Genomic DNA, 25,959 nt, shown 5'->3' with positions numbered 1-25,959 from the left:
CTCCAAACCTGTAGCATGAGTAGTAGGAAATATATATAAGCCACATTTTCGCTAGTGGAAAAAGAAGGAAGAAAGACCTAAAAATGTACAAGTAAATTAGTGGAAGAATAAGGAAGAAAGACATAAAAGATGTACAAGTAAGCTCACAGATTGCAGAGCATTACGTTTGTTTACGTTACAACACTAATCGTTTCGCCTCGCGATACCGTTTAACGTCGGCATATCACCGTACTAAAAGGTTTAATTAAACTCTCTTGTGTTATTACAATTAGTGGCAGTAACCAGAGGGTAACCTTCACTCTATGCGTTCGTGCTCACAAGAGACGCTGCATTGCAGCCTTGTGAAGGCCAACTGCACGCTTTTGATTACATTAACAATGGCGACATCCTCTCTTAGTAAAATGGGTATTCAGATATCTCCTGTGGAACGTCTTGTGCCATATTAGCCCTTTCCGCATTAATTATGTTGCAACATGAAAACTGTCTTACTAAACGTAGAAAAAGTAGATTCACCTTTATGAATGTTTGATATCTTTACAATACATGTTTTTGAAGTAAATGTAATTGGGAAAATTGGGACACGGCAAATTTAGATATTCCTAAAGTCTTTGACGGGCCGAGCACTGATAATATTTCCATAATTGACAACAGCAACAATCTAGATGGGTATGGTTTTTAGTTGCTCATTGAATACATAAAAAAGTATAAATAATTTTTGAAAGTTAATAAAATGAAATTTTGTCTATTTGATATTTTTCTAAGTAATTCCTTTTAATTTGCATGATAAGGTATTCGTTATGGGTATTTATCCACAGCCTTATTCCGAAATGTGTAACAAATCTTTAAGAGTGTTACTTCAGTTTCTGGAGCCTTGTGCAGTTCTTGTGGCTGAAAACAAACACCCTGAAACTAAGAGGCAAGAGATCTGAGTTATTTCGTAGCGTAATACCCCTGATTAGCGTCACTGTAGTTGCTTGCCTTGATGTCCTCGTCTATCTGCCGAATCCTAGTATTGTTATTCGCAATATTCAGTCTCTTTAATATATGCTGGTTAGACAAACGGAGAAATTAACTTTTCTTTATAATGTTATTCTTTATACTATTACAAACGGAGATGTTGTTTACATTTCATTAATATTTATTTTCGGTTCCGCAGTCACTATGTACTTCATACAGTCAAATTCGCGGTTCCTCTGGGACTGTACGCACTGGTGTGGCCTGTAGCTCGATATTATGATAAATGATATACACTATCTGCTGAAAAGTATCTGGGATACCCATTAATGGACATTAATATGGAGTGTGTCCAGCATTCACCCTTACGACCGAGCGAGGTGGTGCAATGATTTCGGGACGTGCCTACACACCCAGCACAGCATTGGAAAACGATACGACAGTGTGTGACATGAATTCAGAAATTGATTAGGGTCAGAATGTATTCTCAGACATGTCATGTGACGCCATGCAGGCGATTTTCGTGTCGGTTATGGCGTTTCGACGGTAAAGACAACGCGACACCCAGTCCTCGAGCGGAGAAAATGAGCGAGTAGACCGGGAATCGAACACGGGTTCCTTCGGTCAGCGTCTGCCTATCTGAACCCGCGGATACCGAGACGAACAGGCGCAGTGCTTAACATACTGGACTAGAATTCGGGAGGACGACGGTTAAAATTCCCCAATCCCTTTCTCTCCCCCCGTCACCGAACATCCAGATTTATGTTTCCAATGCTCCCCCCTAAATCCCTAACGGTAAATGCCGGCATGCTTCCTTTGAATGGACACGGCCGAGTTCTTTCCCTTCCTTTCCTAACGCGATGTTGTGCTCTGTCGCTGTCAACTGATCTGCCTTCCTTCCTTCTACGCATTTATGATGGCTTGCACTGTGCAGTTTGGTGTGTGAATATCTGTACGAATGTTTGTCTGTCGTCTTCCTCAAGAGCCGAAGCCGCTAGTGATGTTGAATACTTCGGCATAGGGAGAAGTCGACGACATAACTCGTCGTAAATGTGTTCCTTAGGGTTCAGGTCGGGATCTTAGGCAGGCCAGTCCGTTTGGCTCGTTTATACTACTTTAAGACTGGATGCAATGTAATGCCGATATAATCACCGATAATGAACTGTTACTCTACCGTACACAGCACACAATTCCTTAAGATGTGTCAACGAGGAAAACCCCCATACCGTAACACCACTTCCTCCGTATTTTACTGTTGGCAGTGAACATGACGGCAAAACAAACCAATGAGGCGATTCTCCGCAGACTCGGGGAAGAAAAGGAACGCACAGTATGAAAAAGGGCAGGATGGCAGGACATGCTTTAAAAAATTTTAAAAATATTTTAAAAAAATAAAAATCTCGGTCACTTTGCTAGTTGGACTATTGCACCACTGCTAGTACATTGTAGCCGGTCTGAGTGACCGAGCGGTTCTAGGCGCTTCAGTCTGGAACCGCGCGACCGCTACGGTCGCAGGTTCGAATACTGCCTCGGGCATGGATGTGTGTGATGTTCTTAGGTTAGTTAGGTTTAAGTAGTTCTAAGTTCTAGGGGACTGGTGCTCAGAGCCATTTGAACCATTTTTTTTTAAGTACATTGTAACTCAACATTTCATGCGATTTTCTGCAGCCAGCCTACACAATGTTCCAGTTCGTCAGAAGTGGAGGTCTTCCTGGTCCGGGTTTTGCTGTGGTTGTTATTTCACGCTTCTACTTCACAGTTATGTCACCAACAGACAACTCCGGCAGTATTAGACGGCCGAAGGTTGAAATGACCCTGTTGGAAATACAATGACCAGTCCGCGTTCGAAGTGACAGCTCTTTTGAACACCCTATTTTGCTGTTACTGCATCTCTGCTGATAACACGTTGTAGATTGACGGAACCGCCTCTCGTGAAATTTAGTGATCTGTTTCCCGTTACATAGTGTGTCCGGACACTCCTCATCAGATAATGACCGAATGGCTCTCTGTGTAACAAACGGTAACACGTAAATGAAATTTCGAGAGACGTTGGCGGTCTTGTTGTTGTGCATGGGGTGATCATTAGGTTTTAATTAAGGTCTAGAAAAAAATCAGACTGTGACCATGACGTTTGATGACAGTATTAGTACTCTTCTGTACATTAATTCTCCGGCGAGGCACATTTTTCCAACTATATGTGACTTTGGAGATACCGTGGTTGCAGATGTCTCCATTTTCCCTGTTAAGGAAGCGTTACTTATGGTAAACCTTCTCGACGTCAGTCTGGAAATGTCTGCCACATAATGGTTTCTTCATACGAGGAAAGAGAAAGAATTCACTTCATGCCATGTCGGAAGAACATAATGAGTCAGACCATATTTGATAGCTCAAAGAAGTAGCTTCTATGTTTCGTGCTGTGTAGTATGAGTTGTGCATTGTGGGGAAAGTACACTCTTGGCCAGTTTCCCGCGACGTTTGGTCTTGAGGGTAAACCGTAACCTCGTCAGACAATTCTGTAGAATGCACCTGTGATGATTTTCTCCTACCTCGGATAATGTGTTGTCCCCTCATCGTAGGATTTCCAAAAATATTCATCTTACCCGATGGTGGTTGGGTCTTCGCACTTTTTCGGCGGTGGTGAATCCATATATCGTTTTCTTGCTTTACCCGTTTGTGCAGCGACTCATCCAGCGCTCGTCCATGGTAAATAGGTTGCTAAAGAAGTCATACCGAGTTTTTTTGTCACAGCGCATTTGTGATGCCGCCTTGATTCGGTGGTCTTTTTGAATGTATGTTAGCAGTTCTGGAACCCAGCGGGTGGCGGATGTGATGTTGAAAACTGATGAATAACTGATTTTTATATCTTGTTTAAGGTCTCGACTATGTTAAGTCACTTCAAGCAGCAGGTTGTTTACTTCTGTTGCGATTCCCAGTTCTTAATAAAAACATAATATGAGGCACGTTGGTAGGCTTCCATGCCCGGTATCATTTTGAATAAAATAATTTTGAGTATAGGGCCACGTCATTATATCCTTTCAGGGCGGTTCACTTGAGCCACACTGTTCCGCCTTGGACCGCCCTGAAGAGGATCGCAGCAAGTCGATGGAATTTCAGTTGATTCAATAGTTTATAATGACGTGGCCCAACACCGAAAATTATTTCATTCAACATTATCTGACTCTATGTCCTTCCTTGTTCATACTTGTTTGACCATACTAGAAGCGTCTATGGCATTCATCAACCGTGTCATATGATGGTGCATTATTGCCGTAAACTTCCGCCAACTGAGCGTGGATTTTCCACTGCTCCCCCCCACCTCACCCTGTGAACGCAGAAAATTAAATGCAGAACGATATTCCGCTTTATCGGCAATCCGCGCCAATTTCTTGCGGCTGCTCTAACGGCCTGGTGCGGTACTGTGACCAGCAAATAAACAAAACCATCATGTAATATTATTTTTTCTAGATGGCAATTAAAACTTTTCAAGAGCTCAAGTGGGAAACCAGCACTAAGCAAGTACGGGAAAGCTTAAATGTGGAAGGAGAATATAGAGGAGTTATACAAGGCAACTGGACTTGAAGGCAGTAACACGGAAAGGAAAGAGGACGTAGATGAAGATCACATGGAAGGAATCATACCGCGAGAAGAACATGACAGATCAGTGTAACACCCAAGTTGAAACAAAAGCCCCTGGAGTATACGACATTCCGTCAGAACTTCTAATAGCCTTGAGAGAGTCAGCCATGACAAAACTGTTCCACATGGTGAGCAAGATGTTTGAGATAGGCCAAATGCCTTCAGACTTAAGCAAGGATGTAATGATTACAATGCCAAAGAAAGCAGGCGCTGACAGGCGTGAATATTACGGAACTATCTGTTCAATAAGTCATGGTTGGAAAATACTAAGCGAATTTTTTACATAAAAATAGAAAGAGTGGTAGAAGCCGACTTCTGGGAAAATCAGTTTGGATTCCGGAGAAATGTAATAACTTAAGAGACGGTACTGATCCTACGATTTCATAGAATATAGGTTACGGAAAGGCAAAACCTACGTTTATAGCATTTTTACCCTTAGAGGAAGCATTTGACAAAGTTGACTGGAATACACTTTGGAAATACAGAAGGTAGCAAGGGAGCGAAAAGCTGTTTACAACTTGTAAACCAGACAGAAGTTATAAAAGTCTAAGAGTTTGAAATGGAATCAGTGTTTAAGAAGAGAATGAGACAGGCCTGTAACCTACCCAGGTATTATCAAAACTGTACACTGAGCAAGAAGTAAAGGAAACCAAAGAAACATTTGGAGAAGCAATTAAAGTTCTGGTAGAAGAAACAAAAACATCGAGCTTTGCCGATGACATTGTAATTCTGTAAAGATGGTAAAGGACTTGGAGGAGCAGTTCAAGGTACTGGACAGCGTATTGAAAAAGATGAACGTTAACAAAAGCAGGACAAAGGCAATGGAATGTAGTTCGAATGAAATCAGGTAATGCCAAGGTAATTACCTTAGAATCGAGACACTAAATATAGTAGAAGAGTCTTGCTATTTGGGCAGTAAAATAACTGATTACAGCAAAGAAGAGAGGATATAAAATGAAGACCGGCACTTGAAAGAAAAGCGTTTCTCAAGAATAGAAATTTTTAACATTCGAATATTAACATCGAGTACTGATTTAAGTAATTTATTAATTAAGGTTTGCATCAGAGTTGGAAAAAAATGTTTTTATTACTAAATAGTTTCGAATACTTTAGTTCATTCTTAAATCATTATCTATATTAGAAAGCACAATGAAATACAACGTTTCCACACATTCTGCATGCACAGATTACAGCCATGCAATAATTTTTTTATGACATACCTGCATTTGTTATGTTTCATTGTACATAATACATTTTCATTTACATCAGATCAGTATAAAAAGTGTTAGTTGACCGTATAACAATTGTCGTGATACATTCAAAGTTTGCTAGGAGTCTTTACTTGTTCATACGTAAAATTTGAGAGCCGCTTTCTGTTGTTTATTATGTGTCAATATCCTTCGTCTCTCAGAAATCGTAATGTTATAACTAAAGACATACGTTGATAAATGTCTCATATACTGTCGCACTGTTTTATAAATTAGTGACATGTCATACGCCGTATTCTTTACTGAAACATGAATAATTGTTTTAAAAAGAGCAAAAAAATTTTTGTACTTAAATAAATTACAAATTCAGTGTGTTCGGAAATTCCCGTTACAAATATCTAGGACTTGCAGAGGGGAGTGAGTACATAATATTATGAATAGAAACCCACGTTCGGAGGCGTACCGTTCCGTTGTATAGTGGGTTCAGTTCAGATGTTTAGCTCATCCACATCTGCTTCAGGAAATCAGTTAGGTGCGACGCCGTACAACTGTAGGTAATAATTGGAAAGGAAACATTACGAAAAAACCATTTATCACACAAGCATATTTGTTTGTATTAACACTTAAAGATTTCATGTTTATGTTATTCTAAAACAAAAAACAACTCAGCGTACGGTACGTACAGAAAGTAATGCTGAATTTTTAATAAAAACAAGTTTGTATAAGTGCTAAATTAATGTTTCGTTATATTTCCTTTCGAATTGTTACCTAAAAGTTACACTGCGTCATGACTAAATCAATTCTTCTATCAGAATCAGTTGAGTTAAAGACCCGAATTAAAACTGTCGTAGAACGGAAACGGTAGATTTCCGAACATGGGTTCATACTCAAAATCTTCTGTAATCACTCCCCTCTTCAAGTCCTAGAAGTTATGGAAGTGAAGGGTAGACTGCAAACACTTCAGTCAAGAAGAGAGCAGAAGTTTCTGAAATATGGCGTTACAGAAGAATGCTCACGATTTGATGGGTAGATCAAATAACTAATGACTGAGGAGAAATAAAGTTTGACACAACTCGACTAAAAGAAGGAATCGACTGATATAATACGTCCTGAGATATCAGGGGATCACCAGTTTAGTATCGGAGGGAAGCGTGGGGAGTAGAAATCATAGGGGGAAAACAAGAAAATGAACACAGTGAGCAGATTCAGCAAGATGTAGATTGCAATAATTATTCGGAGTTTAAGAGGCTTGCGCAGGGTGCAATAGCATGGAGAGCTGCATCAAACCAGTCATCGCACCGAAGATCACAATTCAGTAACAATTAAAACTTTATGTTTACACCCACCACTTGTATTCTTCTTATAGTCTTTCTACACTGAAGGGCCAAAGGAAACTGCTCACTGTGTTCATATTCTTGTTTTCCCCCTATGATTTCTACTCCCCACGCTTCCCTCCGATACTAAACTGGTGATCCCCTGATATCTCAGGACGTATTATAACAGTCGATTCCTTCTTTTAGTCGAGTTGTGTCAAACTTTATTTCTCCTCAGTCATTAGTTATTTGATCTACTGGTACACCTGCCTAACATCGTCTAGGGCACCCGCGCGCACGCGAAAGTGCCGCAACACAATGTGGCATGGAATCGACTAGTGTTTGAAGTATTGCTGGAGGGAACTGATACCATGAATCCTGCAGGGTTGTCCATTAATCCGTAAAAGGGGAAGGAGATCTCTTGTGAACAGCACATTGCAAGGCATCCCAAATATGCTGAATAATATTCATGTCTGGGGAGTTTGGTGGCCAGTGGACGTGTTTACACTCAGAAGAGTGTTCCTGAAGCCACTCTGCAGTAGTTCCGGACGTGTGGTGTGTCGCATTGTCCTGCTGGAATTGCCCAAGTCCGTCGAAATCACAATAGACATTAATGGATGCAGGTGATCAGAGAGGAGGCTTACGTATGTGTCACCTGTCAGAGTTGTATCTAGACGTATCAGGGGTCCCATATTACTCCAACTGCACGCGCCTTACACCATTACAGAGGCTCCACCAGCTTCAAAAGTCCCCTGCTGACGTGCAACGTCCATGGATTCATGAGGTTGTCTCCATACCCGTATAATTCCAGCCGCTGGATGCAATTTGAAACGAGACTCGTCCGGCAGGCAACATGTTTCCAGTCATCAACAGTCCACTGTTGGTGCTGACGTTCCCAGGCAAAGCTTTGTATCGCGCAGTCATCAAGAGTACAGGAGTGGGCCTTCGGCTCCGGAACCCCATATAGATGATGTTTCGTTGAATGTGTCGCACCCCGACACTTGTTGATGGCTCAGCGTTGAAATCTGCAGCAATTTGCGTAGGGTTGCGCTTCTGTCATGTTGAATGATTCTCTTCAGTCGTTGTTGGTTCCGTTCTTCAGGATTATTTTCCGGCCGCAGCGATGTCGGAGATTTTATTTTTACCGGATTCCTGATATTCTCGGTACACTCGTGAAATAATCGCACGGGAAAATCTCCACTTCATCGTAGTACGGAGATGCTGTGTCCCGTCGGTCGTGCGCCGACTATAACTTAAATCTTAATAACAAGCCATTCTAGCAGTAGCAAGCGATGTAGGAACTGCACCAGACACTTATTGTCTTATATAGGCGTTGCAGACCGCAGCGTCGTATTCCGCCTGTTTACATATCTGTGTATTCAAATACGCGTGCTACTTTAGTTGCTTTGATGCTTCAGTGTATCTACAATTTTACACTGGGATTTATGAAGGAAGGCTTTTCTCTGGAACTAACTGCAAACTTTTATCATGTGCTATACTTTTCAGTCACGTTATTGTATACTGTCGAATGACACAGGCTGGTGCTTTTGCTTGTTGCAGCTGAGCAACGATATCGGCTACGTGCTGTACTCGGCGCTGGGCTCGTTCTACATCCCAAGCTGCATCATGGTGTTCGTCTATATCCGCATCTACTACGCGGCCAAAGCGCGAGCGCGCCGCGGCATCCGCAAACCGCCGCGGCGACCGCCGCCCGACGACAAGTGCACCTCCTTCACCACGACGCCCGCCTCGCCCGGCGCCGGCACACACACCGAGGCCACGGCTGCCTCTGCCGCCGGTGCGTACCCTTTGTCTCTCTACCCACTAGTCGTTTGGAAAGAAAGAGTATCTACTAACCCTACCTATTGGCAGGAATAGGTAACGCATACTGGGGATACTGCAAGGGAATTCTGAGCGACCGTTAGATGGAGTTCCATATGTAATATCTAGTTAATTTGCAGTGACCAATCACATAAATGTGACCACCTGTCACGAGCCTGAATAACCAACTTTTGCAGCCCTACCATTGCGAGAGTTGAACATTTTAAGTATCTGGACTCGACAGTTACACATCTAAATGATACCTCCTTTGAAATTAAGCAGAGATTAATACTGGCCAACAGAGCCTATTTTGCCCTAACAAGACTTCTATCCTCAAGGGTCCTGACTCGTGCCACGAAATTAACTATGTATAAATCACTTACACGACCAGTGCTTACATATGCCTCTGAAGCCTGGACATTATCAGCTAACGATATTGAAACACTGGATGCATCTGAAAGAAAGGTACTTAGACGAATAATCGACCCAATCTGTGAAAGAGGAAGATGGAGGAGGAGTTATAACCATGAATTGTATACCATATACAAAGACCAACCCATCAGAAGGATAGTGAAATCATCCAGACTGAGGTGGGCTGACATGTGGCTCGCATGAATGATACAGAAGTACCAAAAAGAATATTACAATGAAAGCCAGGAGGACAGAGAGGATGTGGTCGACCAAGAGCCAGATGGGAAGTTGGAGTAATCGAAGATCTTAGGAAGATGGGCTATAAAAACTGGAGAGTATTGGCAAAGGACCGAGAGAGATGGAAGGAAATTGTAGAAGAGGCCAAGGTTCATCATGAGCTGTAGAGCCAAGAAAGAAGAAGAAGACCATTGCGAGAATGCAAGTCAATGAGGTTCTGGATGGTACTGACGAGAAGTTGGAGCCTTGGCCACTATAGTGCGTTGATGAACTGCACCAAGTTTCTCAGTTGAGAATCCATGGCGCGAACGCCCTAAGCAGCTTCTCGATTGGATTTAAGTCTGGAGTGTTCGATGGCTGAGGAACTACGGTAACTCATATTGGTGCCCTCCGAACCACGCACGTACACTGCGAGATGTGTGATACATTGCGTGGTCCTGCTGGTAGATGCCATCGTACCGAGCAAAAATTAACTACCTATAGTTTGGATGTGGTTCCCAAGGGTAGTTGGGCACTTATGTTGATCCACTGTTCCTTCCAGTATCAGCCAGAGAATGCCCTCAGGCCTGGACCTTTGTGGCGAATGTTGCAGGGAGTAGGCTTTAAGATGTTTCACGCTGTACACGCCAACGGCCATGTGCGATGGTGCTTGAATCGTGATACATCTGAAAAGACTACCAGTCGTCACTCAGTAGACGTCCAGTTGCAGAAGTGGCATACTAATTCCAGCCTTCGTTGCCCAAGGGTAGTAGTCAGAATGGATACATGAACCAGGCGTCGTCCAGAAGACACTGTCAGCAGGTTCTTGATTAAGGGCTGTCAGTTGCTCTACAGATGCACGTTTGTTCGCCCGTCCACGGCTCCGCAGCCGTTCTTCACCCTTGTCATATATGGCCCATCGTGCACCACTGTTACCTCGGCGCTGGGTTTGGCAGCACCATTTTGTCATGCACGGTGTACTTAAACAAGAACGGCACGCGTACACTTTAAAAACTAGCCGTTTTCGAAATGTATCCACCCTTGGCCCGAAGGCTGTTTTGGACGTTGGATAAATAGCTTCGTATCCACATTACGACAATGACAACTACTTCCCGAATCCCCCGAAACACATATATGCCCTCTACTGCTGGTGGTACCATCTGCTGTCTGTGGGTGTTGACTAAACGTTGAGGTCAAACATAGGCGGTGGTAGCATTAATATGACTCGTCCGTTTATCTGTATTCTGTGTATTGTTAAGTCTGGTACCGCGCACCACGGAATTTGAATCCCCGCCAGATGTGGCGGCGCGCGCCTCCTGGCCCGCATTTAGAGTGAGGGCGCCACAGTGTAACATGTTGCAGCGGCCAATAGCGGCGTCCCCGATAGAGTACTTAAGCGCCTGCCTCTCGCTCAGTCTACCCCCTTCCATCCTCTTTCTTCCCCACCTCCCCTCTCTTTGCCCCCTTCTCTCCCCCGCGTCCTTTTACATTTTCCTCCTCTGCCTCCTCTCATTCCCTCTCGCGTCTGCCCTTCTCCCCCTTTATTAGTCCTCTCCCTCCTTGGTCCCCCCCCTTTTCGTTTTTTCCTCTCCTCCCTCCTTGTTTTTCCCCCTACTCCAGGTCCACCCCCCCCCCCCCCTATCTGCCTTGGATCGGGAGTGCCATCTCTGTGCCGCCTTTTTCGTGCAGTGTTTTACAGTGTGCGTGCTCCGTGTTGTGTCTTTTGGGAAGTGTAGCGAACAGCCATCATACTGTCGCTGGGTGTGCTTTTTATCACTTGCGAACAGAAACCAGCCTGTCGCCATGTTTTTTAATTGTGTGTCTACTATGTTACTTGTCTGATTCCTGTGTATTTTATCTCCATTGCCAACCCCTTTTGCTTTCTGTTTTAACTTTCCGCAACTTTACGCCATTTTACACTTTAAATCGCCATTTTATCGCCTGTTTTTCCTTGTTTCTTTCTTCTTCCTTTATTTAAAAAAAGTCTGTAGGCTGTAGAGCAGCGTAGTAAGCTGCTGCCGGCCCGACCCCTTCGGAAAAAAAAGCTCAGTCTATACGTTCACGTGTGACCATTTTTCGTCTCTGTCTGTGTCCAAGTGTCTGAACAAATTTTATCTTGGACTCTACACCCGTGAACGGCTCCATGTATTTTAAACAGTGTTCGTCTCCGTTTCTATGTCCACCATGTTTTTTCTCTCAATGTCTTCATTTGTATCTTTTGTGTTTCTCTGAGGCCAAAGAGCGGCGCAGTATGCTGCTGCTGGCCTGCCTGTAAGCAGGTTTGAAAATAACAATAAAAAAAAGCTCAGTCTGCCAGTCTAACCTTGCGTATGTCTGAGGACCTATCGCCTCGTCTTAGACAGCGTATTTACTTTCGTGTTTTGTATACGAGTGGACGTGGTTGTCTAATTAGGTTTTCTTGACTCTGTTGTTTCGTTCTTGTTGTTGTCGTAAGGTCCTTCGTTGGTCGTGTCCATCCTCTCCTGTTGTGTTGTTGTTCGCGGGCCGCTCCGCGATTCCCGCTGCGTTTTCCGTCACTTCAACCCCGCGACTGTTCCGGTCGCCGTTACAACAGTAAGACTTCGTGTGTACATTTACAACGACATGACTACTCTGCAGATTGTGAGCTCTCACACTTAAGTATTTGGTACAGGGTTCATACTACCACTTTCAGAATATTTCTCGAATATTCCACTCCAGAAAGAAACGTTCCAATATGTTTCAGTGCGAGCATTTACGAGGGTCGTCCAGAAAGTAAGTTCCGATCGGTCGCGATATGGAAACCACAGTGAAAACTAGAAACGTTTTATTTGCAAGTTAGGTACACCTTCCACCTACTTCTCTACATAGTACCCGCTCCAAATTAGAGTGTTGTCGTAGTGTTGTATCAGCTTCCCAATATACTCGTTATAGAAAGCAGCCGCCTGTGATTTCGGCCAGTTATCCGAACTGGTCTGCAGCTCGTTGTCTGTGGAAAAATTTTGTCTTCATAGCCAGCGGTTCTTGTGAACAGAGATGAGACTCAGGGGGAGCCAATTACGAACTGTATTGTGGGTGATCAAACACTTCTCATCGGAAACGCTGCAGGAGCGTCTTCATTGCCCCTGCAGTGTGTGGCCGATAATCGACATGAAAAAGGAACTGCCCGACAGTTGTGTTATGTGGGCTGCATGACACAGGCGAAATCTCTAACCAGGCACTCCCATACTTGCGGGAGACGCTATACCCTAAGGATATTTACGTGCTCACTGTTCACTCAAAACTGAGAAGAGCGAGGCGACACGATCGACGGACATACTAGAGACACTGCCCAACACATCTGTGCAAAGCTTACCGGATTTTTCCAGTGGTTTCCATTTCGTGAGCGATCGGAACTTACTTGCTGGACAACCCTCGTATTTCGCATATTTTATTACGATGATCATTTCTCCCTATGTAGGTTGGAGTCAACATAAGATGTTCACATACTGACGACAATGTCGGGCCTTGTAACTTCACTAAAAGATATCGCCACAACGGAAAACTGTCTAACAACTGCCGCCCTAACTAGCGTATTACATCTGTGAAACACTCTCCCCCATTTTGCGATGATACAAACGAACTGTCCTTTGAACTTTTTCGATGTCTTCCGCTAGTCGTATCTGCTAAGGATCACACACTGTCCAGCACTACTGCAGAAGACAACGCACAAGCGTTGTGTAGGCAGTCACTTTGGTAGATTTGTTTCGTTTTCTAAGTGTTCTTTTTAAAAAAAAAAGGCTAGAAATGCTGCTTTTGTTTCCTCTTGCCCACATCATATTGAGTCTGATAATTCTAAAATTATGTTTCTTGTATTTTAAATCACTAGCTGTTTAGGGGAATCGATTGCCTTGAAATTTGCGTAAGTTATTGTGTGACGGCGATTTAACAGATTCTTCTTAGTACTCATACGAAGGACCTAACACTTTCTATTTTTCAGGGCATTTTCCACTTTCGCACAGTACAGATAATAGTAAAACTCGTTTTGCATGTCGTGTTGCTATTCTGATGATTCTAGAGGGTAAACGACAGTATCATCTTCAAACAAAAACAGCTGCTCCGTGTATTAATCCGTGCACGTAGATTAAGAACAGTAGGTGGCATATAAGGCTTCTTTAGGAAAATGCGGTATCACTTCTCTTTCACCAAATGACTTCTCGTCAATCACTACGAACAAGAAATCACGAATTCAGTCGCACAGCTAGCAACGGTACTCCATAGGAGTGATGATGATGATGATGAAGTCCCATACTCCTTGAGAGAGGATAGGGGAACGATGCGGGAGACCCGCACCGCCGTACTAGGCAAGGTCCTAGTGGTGATGGTTTGCCATTGACTTCCTCCATACATAGGAGTAATTCGCTGAATTACAGACCCGTATCACAGACGTCGCTTTGCAGTAGGGTTTTTGAACATACACTGCGTTCGAGCATCAAGACTTATCTGGAAGATAACGGTCTATTGACATACAGTAAGCAAAGATTCAGAAAATATCGTTCTTATGAAACACATCTATCTCGTTATTCGTACGATGTAATGAGTGCTGTCGACAGGGCATGCTGTTGACAGGGCACCTCAAACTGATTCGATATTTCTAGATTTACAGAAGGCTCTTGACACTGTTTCACACAAGAGACTTCTAATAAAATTGCATGCCTATAGAGTATTGCTTCAGCTGGACGATTGTATTCGTGATTTTCCGTCAGAAAGCTCACAACTGGTAGTAACTGGTTGGAAGTCACTGATTGAAGCAGGAGTGATGTCTGGTATCCGTCAAAGAAGTGTTATAGGTCCTTTGCTGCTTTTAGGACACAATGTGAGCAACCCTCTTAGATTGTTTGCAGATGATGCTGACATTTACCCTCTAGTAAAGCCATCGGAAATTCAAAATAAATTGCAAATGACGTAGACATGATATTTGAATGGTACGGAAAGTACCAGTTGTCTCCCAATTTGGGAAAGTGTGAGGTCATCCACATGAGTACAAAAAGGAATCTGTTAAATTTCGTTTACACAATAAATCACACAAATTCAGAGACTGTCAGCTCGAGTAAATACTTAGAAAATACAATTACGAACAACTTAAGCTGGAACGACCATATAGATAAAGTTGTGGGGAAGGCAAAACAATGACTGTGTTTTATTGGCAGAACACTTTGCAGATGCAACAGGTCTACTAAAGAGACTGCACACACTGCGTATTTGCCCTCTGCTAGAGTACTGTTGTACGTTGAGAGATTCTCACCAGATAGGATTGATGGTGGACATTGAAAAAGTCCAAAAAAAGGGCAGAACGTTTTATACTACTGCGAAATAAGGGAGAAAGTGTCGCGAGTATAATAATCGAGTTGAGATTGGCAATCGTTAACACAAAGGCGTTTTGCTTTGCGGCGAGATCGTTTCAAGAAATTTCAATCACCAACATTCTCCTATAAATGTGAAGATATTTTATTGCGCCAACCTACATGGAAGAAATCATCATCGTAATAAAATAAATTAAATAAGAACTTCTACAAAAAGATTTACGTGTTCATTTTTTCCGCACTCGCTGCAAGAGAGCGAAATTGTAGAGTAACAGCTCCAAGGTGGTTCGATGAACCCTCTGCCAGGCATTTTTTGTAAATTGGAGAGGGGTGATGTAGATGGCAGAAAACAGGAGCACATGGAGAATTACCATCTGAAAACCCGCCATTCGCCAGAACACTAAAGAACACATCTGCCTGCTTTTAGCAATTTATTGCCCTTATCAGTCCTCGCTCTCAAAGAATTAATGCTTTCTGTTGGAGATTCATTAGATTCATACAGCATTTTTAGCTACCTTTTATTCTCGTGTACCATCATTGCTTTAGACTGCGTTTCCAATTGGTGTTGCCTTAAAGTTTCCTCCACTGGGGTATCCGTTAGGATAGAAATACAAAATAGTGCGTAAGCCAGTCGAAACACACATGCGTTAACGTCCCCATCGCCATGTTTGCATTAGTTTCGAAACTACAGTAGCAAATTTCATGCTTTCGAATTATACTAATCTACCATGTAACGCAGAATTATCTTCTGTTTATTTACTCTAAATTCTAAAAGGTACCCTCAAAAATGTGTGTGAAATCTTATGGGACTTAGCTGCTAAGGTCATCAGTCCCTAATCGTACACACTACTTAACGTAAATTAACCTAAAGACAAACACACACATTCATGCCCGTGGGAGGACTGGAACCTCCGTCGGGACCAGCCAAAGGTACCCTCCCTAGCAGCTTCAATATTTGGGTAACAAAATTTGCTCACATTGCACAAAAACACAACTACGTTCTTCGCGTGAAGACGTGCGCTCAGATGGTGCCGTAAAGTTTGTGGGAGCCCTCAGTAGATGACTGCACTGATCTTCCACTGTCACTCTAACAAGAATGGTTCTTGACAAAAGTGCTCTGCTTATACGTGGTCCCTGAACAAATTTGACCCCTATCTCCCATAAATTACATAATTTTATTTCAGTTAGTTCTTAAAACTACGAGTGTTTTCTGTTTATTGGCATCCATAATCCTCCACATTATTATAAATAATATTTTCCTCTAGGACTCTTATTAAATGTGTGTACTTATGTACAGTAGGAAGGACCGAGTGACCAACGAAGCAGTGCTATCTAAAACTAACTGCAACAGTATTTCAGCTATCTTGACGCAGAGACGACTCCGCTGGCTGGGACACGTCCACCGTATGGATCCCGACAGATTACCACGTGAGGTGATGCTTGGAGAGATCTCTATAGCCAAAGGACCTGTAGGACGTCCTGTATTGAGGTTCAAGGACTACTGTAAACGAGATATGGAGAGCTTTGGAATCGACACAAACAGATGGGACGCACGGGCTAGCATGAGACCAGAATGGCATGATGATTTATCATCTGGAATGTCGAAGCACGATGAAGGCTTGTTAGACAGATTAAGGCAGAAAAATCTTCGCAATGCTACCACTGCTCCTGCCTCAGCAGCCAGATACACTTGTGGCAATTGCGGCAAGAGATGCCGTGCTGCCATGAAAAAATGCAGCCCATAAACACACAGACACTGCAACAATCATCTACCAAGATGTCGTGGCCAATATACACTCCTGGAAATGGAAAAAAGAACACATTGACACCGGTGTGTCAGACCCACCATACTTGCTCCGGACACTGCGAGAGGGCTGTACAAGCAATGATCACACGCACGGCACAGCGGACACACCAGGAACCGCGGTGTTGGCCGTCGAATGGCGCTAGCTGCGCAGCATTTGTGCACCGCCGCCGTCAGTGTCAGCCAGCTTGCCGTGGCATACGGAGCTCCATCGCAGTCTTTAACACTGGTAGCATGCCGCGACAGCGTGGACGTGAACCGTATGTGCAGTTGACGGACTTTGAGCGAGGTCGTATAGTGGGCATGCGGGAGGCCGGGTGGACGTACCGCCGAATTGCTCAACACGTGGGGCGTGAGGTCTCCACACTACATCGATGTTGTCGCCAGTGGTCGGCGGAAGGTGCACGTGCCCGTCGACCTGGGACCGGACCGCAGCGACGCACGGATGCACGTCAAGACCGTAGGATCCTACGCAGTGCCGTAGGGGACCGCACCGCCACTTCCCAGCAAATTAGGGACACTGTTGCTCCTGGGGTATCGGCGAGGACCATTCGCAACCGCCTCCATGAAGCTGGGCTACGGTCCCGCACACCGTTAGGCCGTCTTCCGCTCACGCCCCAACATCGTGCAGCCCGCCTCCAGTGGTGTCGCGACAGGCGTGAATGGAGGGACGAAAGGAGACGTGTCGTCTTCAGCGATGAGAGTCGCTTCTGCCTTGGTGCCAATGATGGTCGTATGCGTGTTTGGCGCCGTGCAGGTGAGCGCCACAATCAGGACTGCATACGACCGAGGCACACAGGGCCAACACCCGGCATCATGGTGTGGGGAGCGATCTCCTACACTGGCCGTACACCACTGGTGATCGTCGAGGGGACACTGAATAGTGCACGGTACATCCAAACCGTCATCGAACCCATAGTTCTACCATTCCTAGACCGGCAAGGGAACTTGCTGTTCCAACAGGACAATGCACGTCCGCATGTATCCCGTGCCACCCAACGTGCTCTAGAAGGTGTAAGTCAACTACCCTGGCCAGCAAGATCTCCGGATCTGTCCCCCATTGAGCATGTTTGGGACTGGATGAAGCGTCGTCTCACGCTGTCTGCACGTCCAGCACGAACGCTGGTCCAACTGAGGCGCCAGGTGGAAATTGCATGGCAAGCCGTTCCACAGGACTACATCCAGCATCTCTACGATCGTCTCCATGGGAGAATAGCAGCCTGCATTGCTGCGAAAGGTGGATATACACTGTACTAGTGCCGACATTGTGCATGCTCTGTTGCCTGTGTCTATGTGCCTGTGGTTCTGTCAGTGTGATCATGTGATGTATCTGACCCCAGGAATGTGTCAATAAAGTTTCCCCTTCCTGGGACAATGAATTCACGGTGCTCTTATTTCAATTTCCAGGAGTGTATGTGTACAGTACTGAATTTGAGCTGTTGTGCTATTGTCAAGTAACAGTCATTATGAAGTGCGCTGACGACTTATCGTTCCTGTTAAGAGGACATCGACCCATTGTTAATCATTATTACGTGTTACATTCACACTCCAGCCAGGCTTCTACGAGAATAATGAGCTCAAGAGAAATGAATATGCTATCTCTTTAGAATGGCATATAGTCCAAAATCGCAGTTGTAAATAAATAAACACATTTAATAGGAGTCCAGGTCCAAAGTGTCAGTTGTTAAGTTAGTTCCACAGATTATTTGGCAATAGGATTTCCATTGTCAGCCTAAAATGAGAGAAAATTCAATTAGCAAATAGCTAATTTATATATTTGGCGATGTGTTGACTGTAGGTCTGTTATAAGAACGGTTCATACACTGTAAACATTGGTGTTTTCCATGTACATTCTATAACCTCTGAATTACATAATGCTCCTATCGTTGCGGCGAGTGGAATATTTGAGCGTTTCACGTAAATTGGAAGAAATTAGACCTTCAAGGGTTGGCGTTTAATCTGAACAAAAGGTGGTTGACTTTAGTGATGTCAACGCCATTAATTGAGGTAAACTTGTTTTACATTAAACGCAAAATCTTCTAGACTGTCAGACCGCCTCATGTTGCCGATGAGTTTCTTCTTACACACTGGTTGTTTCGACCACTGTGCTAAGATGTCCTTCATGGTCTTCTGATGTTTCTGGTTGGCTGAGAAGCGCCAAAGACCAGTGTCACGTATGCTTACGAAAGGGAGTTTCCTCGCGCTTATTCTGACGAAGTGGGGTTACTGGACAAAATTCTTCTGAGTTCTATCGGTGGCCATTGCCAGTGGATAGAAAGCGAAGAATCAGAGGGAGAGGGAGGGGAAACGTTTATTATGGTCATGATGCACAGATGGCTTCCTGGTCGTAGTCTGTGTTCCTTTCATACTTTCTGTTTTGACGGGGAGCCACAAAACTGGAACCCTGTAGCCAACTTGTCTACTGAAACTGGATTCTTTCTTGGAAACCTCTTTTTTGGACTTCCCTTCCCTAAGTGTTGCTTTCCCTTGCTTTTACACCTATGTTGTTGAAATCAGTGACTTGGCCGTATTTCGCCTGATGCTCCACTAACACAGATTTCGTACTTTTTTTGACCGCGTGTATCGTTCGTGTTTTTTTACAGGAATTTCTACTCTCCTTCATTGATTTACACTGACTTACATACATCTGGAAAACTTAAAGGTCAGGACAGACCGTCAGACAATGACGAACACGAAGTTTTGTTTTTCAGCACTCCTCCAAATGGTCGGACGCGGCCCTCCACTTCTTTTGTGTCAGTTTCAGAGAAGGACCTACAACAAAGGCCATCATTTATGTGTTGTACGATATGTTCCAATCTCAAGCCATCATCATTTATCTGTTGTATACATACTTCAAATGCCAGTCATCATCTAAAGTTTTACCCTCTACAGCTCCGTCTAATGTAAAGCAAGTTATTCCCTGATGTCTTAACAGATGGCCTGTCACCTTACCCCTTGCTACAGTTAGTGTTGTGCATATTTTTCTTTCCTTACTAATTCTCTGTAGGACCTCATTTCTCATGAGACCCCTCAATTTTCAGCGATCTGCAACTACAACACCTCATCGCTTCCGAATTGTGTAGGAATAATTTGAGGAACACCCCATGAGAACGATACTATACTAAGATGTACTGTCAATACAAATTACCATACTTCAATCCTATTGGTCACATTTTTGAAACGATGGACCGATATGGAAGTACCATGAGACCAGTCTTCGTGAGTTGCGCACAAGTTGTCATCTATCATCGTAATTAGCCAAAGCCTTTGGGGTTCCTTTGTATTCTACGGATGCCTGGACGGATCTTCGCATTATGGAGAAGTGTGAATGAGTGTTACTGCGTGTTACGTGTCTCTTATTACATTGCTCATAGAAATACGAGACGAGCTGAGGCTAATCACAGAATGGACAACTCCTGCTTCTTTATAAATCTGAGATATCGATTTCGATGTAATGCTGATAACAATAGCAAAACAAGTATGTACATTAATGATGCAAGTAACTTTACCTATATCAGGAACTGAGTTTTTTGTGGCATACTAATTTGTGAGTCTCTAAACAAAGCTCAACAATGAACAGTTATTTTATTCACATCTAATGGTTTAATACATCGTGGGTTTCAGTAGTGACGCTACTGTCGAACGTTGAAGAAAAACGTATATCACAATCGAGTCGTGTTTAGTGAAGTGTACAAACTGCACAATAATTTTTGTAGCGATATAAAGTGCCGTTTGCTTACGAACAGTTTATCGGTGACAAGAAACATTTTCGTTTGGGGTAGCAGCGAAGAGTGTTCAACCTGAAGGAACGGTAAGAAGTATTTACAAACGAATAGGTATAATGGCGACGCATCATACCGCCAACTGTATTTCTTTGTTCCTGTAAACGCGATTTAAAATCGTGTTTCACTTCCTGTATTTTTGTCAGCGTGTTAACAAAATGTCAGAGTTTGACGAATTCAATTTATTCTGGACCTCTTCGAGATGTCTAAGTTTTGTTTCTTCTTCTTCATTTCTTCATTTATTGTAGAAGTACACATTTACAGAATTATTTATTCTATCGCAGAGGGAAACTGAACGGCTAAATGTAGAAGAAATAATGCTGCATATGAAGAAGGCATGAACGGTGGAAGAAAATTTCCATTAAGGTTTTGTCTTTAGTCCAAGGACTTACAAAGCAGTTCGTTAAGTAGTAAATACGTGCGCACAACTCTTTTCAGCAAAGTTTTACCATCACCAGTAGCTTTTATTTTAGCTCTCGCTCTCGTCTGAATTACGTAGAGTTACAGAGGATTTTTGTACCTTTTATATTAGTGAATTGCATACAGATTTGCTATTATTAGTTGCTCAATTGCCCGTAAGCTAAAACAATACATATAGCGTCCGTTATTTTTATGTTATTTTACCAGGCGATATCAGATGACTATCAAGAATACTGAAGTTAAAAATAGGAGTCAAACTCCATTCTAAAGATCATATGATTCTGTGTTGGTTTGTCTGCCTTTCATTTGTATTCAAAAGTGGAATGACACTTTGCCGAAGCGTGTCACTCTGCTCACCCAGTATCCACTACCACCACTCCCTCTAATGCGTATCGCAGATCCTGATTTGGTTTTCAAATCGTCTGACAAAACATTCGCGAAATATCACAAATGCTTCCTTAATTAAATACGCGATAGATCCACCTACAGGGCTTTTCAAAATTAATTATTCGGCTTCTGATTAAAAACGGGACTATATTCTCTTCAGCATCTTTTTTCAGAATATGTACTTTTTTTCTTAGCCGGAAAGAGTATTGTCTCGAAAACTATACAGTAATACTTATAAGAGAGTAATTATTTTATTAGGAAGGTGGGTAAGTTCGTAGCGATTTTGTTTTGCATGTTGATATTCCAATTACTATAGGTTTATTCATGGCTTGTCGTTTTCTACTTGTAGCTCACTGTTGCTGCTTCAGATAACATATTGTCATTTTGTCATGTGGTTATACTCAGCGGAGCTGTGGACGGACGCTATAAAATGGAGTACCGAGTGGAGAAATCGGAATTTTTTCGGCATGTTCTCCTGTTTCAGTTCAATTGAGAGGTCACAACTCTGTAACCAGCCAGAAACATTTGAGCCTTGTATGGAGGTAACGCCATTGGACAGAGCTCGGTAAGGAAATGGTTTTCTAGTTTCAAGGAGCATCGTTTTGACATTAGTGACCCTCCACGTCTAGGTAGACCGTCGGGGTTTGATGAAGATTGTTGTGTCACGTTAATCTACAATGATCGACGTCAGTGTATTCGAGAACTGCAAATATGATGAAACGTGAACAGTCCAGCATCGTGTGAAATTTGCATGCAATGAGGAACTTTCAAAACTCGGGTTTACTGCATGTTCTAAGCCAAAAACACAAAAATCAGCGGGTGCCCACATGTGCATCTGCTTCGTCGTCATCAATTGGCTCTTGAACAACACCGACGATTCCTGTCTTGTATCGTTACTGCTGACGAGATGTCTTTATGCAAACATTACGAAAAGAAACGAATGGCCGAGCCCAAACAAAAGCAGCAACTCCCCGTACAAAGAGCTGCGCGCAACCAAAAAAGATGGAGGAACAGCGACCATGTTGTGCGGTACGAATTTCTTCCCCTATGTCTAACCGTACCGGCCGCTGTGGCCGAGCGGTTCTAGGCGCTTCAGTCTGGAATCGCGCAACCGCTACAGCGCAGGTCCGAATCCTGCCTCCGCATGGATGTGTGTGATGTCCTTAGGTTAGTTAGGTTTAAGTAGTTCTAAGTTCTAGGGGACTGATGACCTCAGATGTAAGTCCCATAGTGCTCAGAGCCATTTGAACCATTTGTGTAACCGTCACTGCTGACATTTACTGTCAACAACTGAGACGTCTTCTGAGCGCAGTCCAAGAACAACGACCTGGAAGACAGCGTGAACTGATGTCACTCCACGGTAACACCCATCCGCATTCTGCCAGGCTGACAAAAAACACTTTATAGGAGTTGGTTTAGGAAATCATTCCGCACCCACCTTATTCACGTGATCTTGCGCCCTCAGATTTTCACCTTTTCCGCTTTCTGTCGAACAGTCTTCAGGCAATTTCCATTCCGGAAGAAAATGCGCTCCGAACGTGGCTCGACATGTTATTTGCCTCAAGACAACGTGATTTCAACAGTCACTGAATCGAAAAGTTACCCTAGCGTTGGTAAACAGTTATAAACAGTGAAAATGAAATGAAATGTCGTGTGGCTAGGGCCTCCCGTCGGGTAGACCGTTCGCCTGGTGCAGGTCTTTCTAGTTGACGCCATTTCGGCGACCTGCGCGTCGATGGAGATGAAATGATGATGACTAGGACAGCACAACACCCAGTCCCTGAGCGGAGAAAATCTCCGACCCAGCCGGGAATCGAACCCGGGCCCTTAGGATTGACATTCCGTCACGCTGACCACTCAGCTACCGGGGCCGGACATAAATAGTGAAGAAGACTATATTATCGATGACTAAAGTCTCAGTTATGTGTATCTCTTGTGTTTATTAAACGTATGGGAAAGCGCTACGAACTTATTCACCAAGCCCGTATATAAATATTCATTTTTAGGTCACTGCCATCTTCATTAATTAGTAAAACCATTGTCGACCACAAGATTGGTTTGAAGATAACCATGTTACCAGGCGTGGTCCTAGTGTATGTGGTAAGCTCTTGTCTTTCTTCGACCTATGAACTGATTGAACCAGTCAGTTACAGGGGAGTTTACCGTCTAACGTGAACTGCAAGAAAGAGCACAACTGGGTGTTTTTCCTATTAATAGAGGTAACATAAATGTCAACAGAAAAAATTGCAGGACCGGCAGAAGGTTTGACTCCGGATCTTAGACTTTGTACTCATATTTTATCCACTATACCTTCGACAGACACTTCACATTACTTTCACTTTGTACAACTTGTAATACGTTTGACTATGTTACTTTCCACTTTCGAGCCGCCAGTATTCAACATTTCATTGTTTCCAATATTATGTAATTTATCTTCGAAACATCTTTGTGGAACGCAGTAGAACCACATAAGTTGAGTGTGTAATAACGTCCGGGCTGATACAGTTTGAAAATTAGATTTGATTTTGAGAGAATATTCGATCATCAAGCCTTCAAATGTTAAACACTGAGGTGAGAAAATTCAGGGTTACCGATAAGCAGCCGGCCGGCGTGGCCGAGCGGTTCTAGGCGCTTCAGTCTGGAACCGCGCGACTGCTACGGTCGCAGGTTCGAATCCTGCCTCGGGCATGGATGTGTGTGATGTCCTTAGGTTAGTTAGGTTTAAGTAGTTCTAAGTTCTAGGGGACTGATGACCTCAGAAGTTAAGTCCCGTAGTGCTCAGAGCCATTTGAACCATTTTTTGAACCGATAAGCACGTACACAAATGGCGGTAATATTCTGCACACGAGGTATAACAGGGAAGTGCACTGGCGGAGCTGCATTTTTACCCAGGCGACTCATGTGAAAAAGTTTCCGAAGTGATTATAGCCCCACGACGGGAAACGGACGCTTGGGACATTCCATTTAGTATATCGTTAGGGAATTCAATATTCCGAGATCCACAGTATCAAGAATAAGTCGAGAATACCAAATTTCAGGCAATGGCTCTTACCACGGACATCGCTGTGGCCGACGGCCTTCATTTGACGAGCGACTGCCGCAGCATTTACGCAGAGTTGTTAGTGCTGTCAGACAAGCAACACTACGTGAAACAACCGCAGAAATGAGTGTGGGACTTAGGTATCCGTTAGGACATTGCGACGAAATTTGCTGTGAGTAGACTATGGCAGCAGGAGTCCGACGCGACTGCCATTTCTAACAGCATGACATCGCCTCCAGCGCCCCTCCTGTGCTTGTGACCAGGTTGGTTTGACCCCACTGGCCTGGTCAGACGAGTCGCGATTTCAGTTGATAAGAGCAGGCGGTAGGGTCCTAGTGTAGCGCAAACCGCAAGAAGCCGTGGACGCAAATTGTTAACAAGGCACTGTACAAGCTGGCGGTGGTTCCATAATGGTATGGACTGTCTTTACATGGAATGTACTGGTTCCTCTATGATAGATGAGATCGGGTATCCAACCAGGTGCCACGCGACCAAGCAACCAGAGGAAGGACTGGGCCGGTTTTTGTTCATTTGCACATAATTGATGGGTAGGTAACCTATTCAGATAAAAGTTTTCACACGCAGCCTGAAGGGCTAACGTAGACAACAAACGAGGATGGAAAAAAAAATAAATTTCCAAAGCAGAAAGCCAGAAGGGCTGATCTTAAGGAAGAGAAAACAACAACCAATAACGCCTAGAGGGCTGATTTAAAAAAATTGTAACTAACAACCAATAATGCCCGAAGGGCTGATTCTAACAACAAATAACATGCTGCAACCACTAACGCCTGAAGGTCTGATGTTAAGAAATATCAACTACAACCGATGATGCGAGAAGGGCTAATTAAAGAAATGGAACTAAAAAAATAATTAACTAGTACTCGAAAAGTTAATATTAAAACTGGCCTGAAGGGCTATCTTAAACACACGCTATTTGACAAGTTATTTGTCTGAATAATTAACAAGACATTTTAAACAGAAGCAAAAGGTTTAACAAGGGAATCACAGTAACAGTAAGACTTTAAAATTTCCACAGACGATAATTACAACCGGTAACAAAAAAAAACCGAAGATTTAGTTCTCAACTCTAAATTAGTGCGAGCTGCGTCACATTTCGTACATATATGACCTGGCCGGTACACTACAGCCGGCTCGCAAACCTCCAGTTTAGCGTGGAAATGTCCACAAGCCTACAACAGACTAAAACGTTCCGTTACCATCCGGTACTGACAAATACAATAATAGAAATGAGAAACTAAAGTGAATTATGCTGGACCCACGTTAATAAGCCGGCGCCGCAAGGAAACATTTTGTTACTGAAATACAAGTTCGTGGCCCCAGCCGCCACTTAAACAAACATACGTGAGATGCCAACGCGCCAGACAAAACATACACAGCAAACACTCTCTCTGTGAAATTGTTAAAGAAACAGAGCAAAAATATCACAATATAGGGAGGGGAAGATTGAGCCGACACAGAGATCAGATCAGTAAGTACCGTCAGGCAATTCAAATTGCGTAACGACTAACCAGAACTGCTGGCGATAGCGGAAGAATCTTGAGGAGGTGGCATACACTCCTGTTCTCACAGTAGCAGCAGCCTGCTGCTGTCAACACTGATCTAGCAAAAGCGGAATGGAGAGCCTC

At 43.6% G+C, this 25,959-nt stretch overlaps 1 protein-coding gene across 1 annotated transcript in view; it reads left to right on the top strand.

Annotated features, from left to right (window-relative positions):
* Nucleotides 1–8,722: 8,722 nt before the first annotated feature.
* The window catches only part of LOC126252009 (alpha-2B adrenergic receptor-like), a 117,018-nt gene continuing 99,781 nt past the window's right edge, over nt 8,723–25,959 (top strand). Inside the window, exon 1 of the mRNA XM_049952793.1 lies at nt 8,723–8,867. Within this exon, the coding sequence (XP_049808750.1) occupies nt 8,738–8,867 (130 nt within the window). The 5' untranslated portion in view covers nt 8,723–8,737. The remainder of the gene's footprint in view (nt 8,868–25,959) is intronic.

This window comes from Schistocerca nitens, chromosome 4, assembly GCF_023898315.1.
Source record: "Schistocerca nitens isolate TAMUIC-IGC-003100 chromosome 4, iqSchNite1.1, whole genome shotgun sequence".
Lineage (NCBI taxonomy): Eukaryota > Metazoa > Arthropoda > Insecta > Orthoptera > Acrididae > Schistocerca > Schistocerca nitens.
Note: the sequence above shows the minus strand (reverse complement) of the source record. Positions and strands in the feature narration are given on the sequence as shown.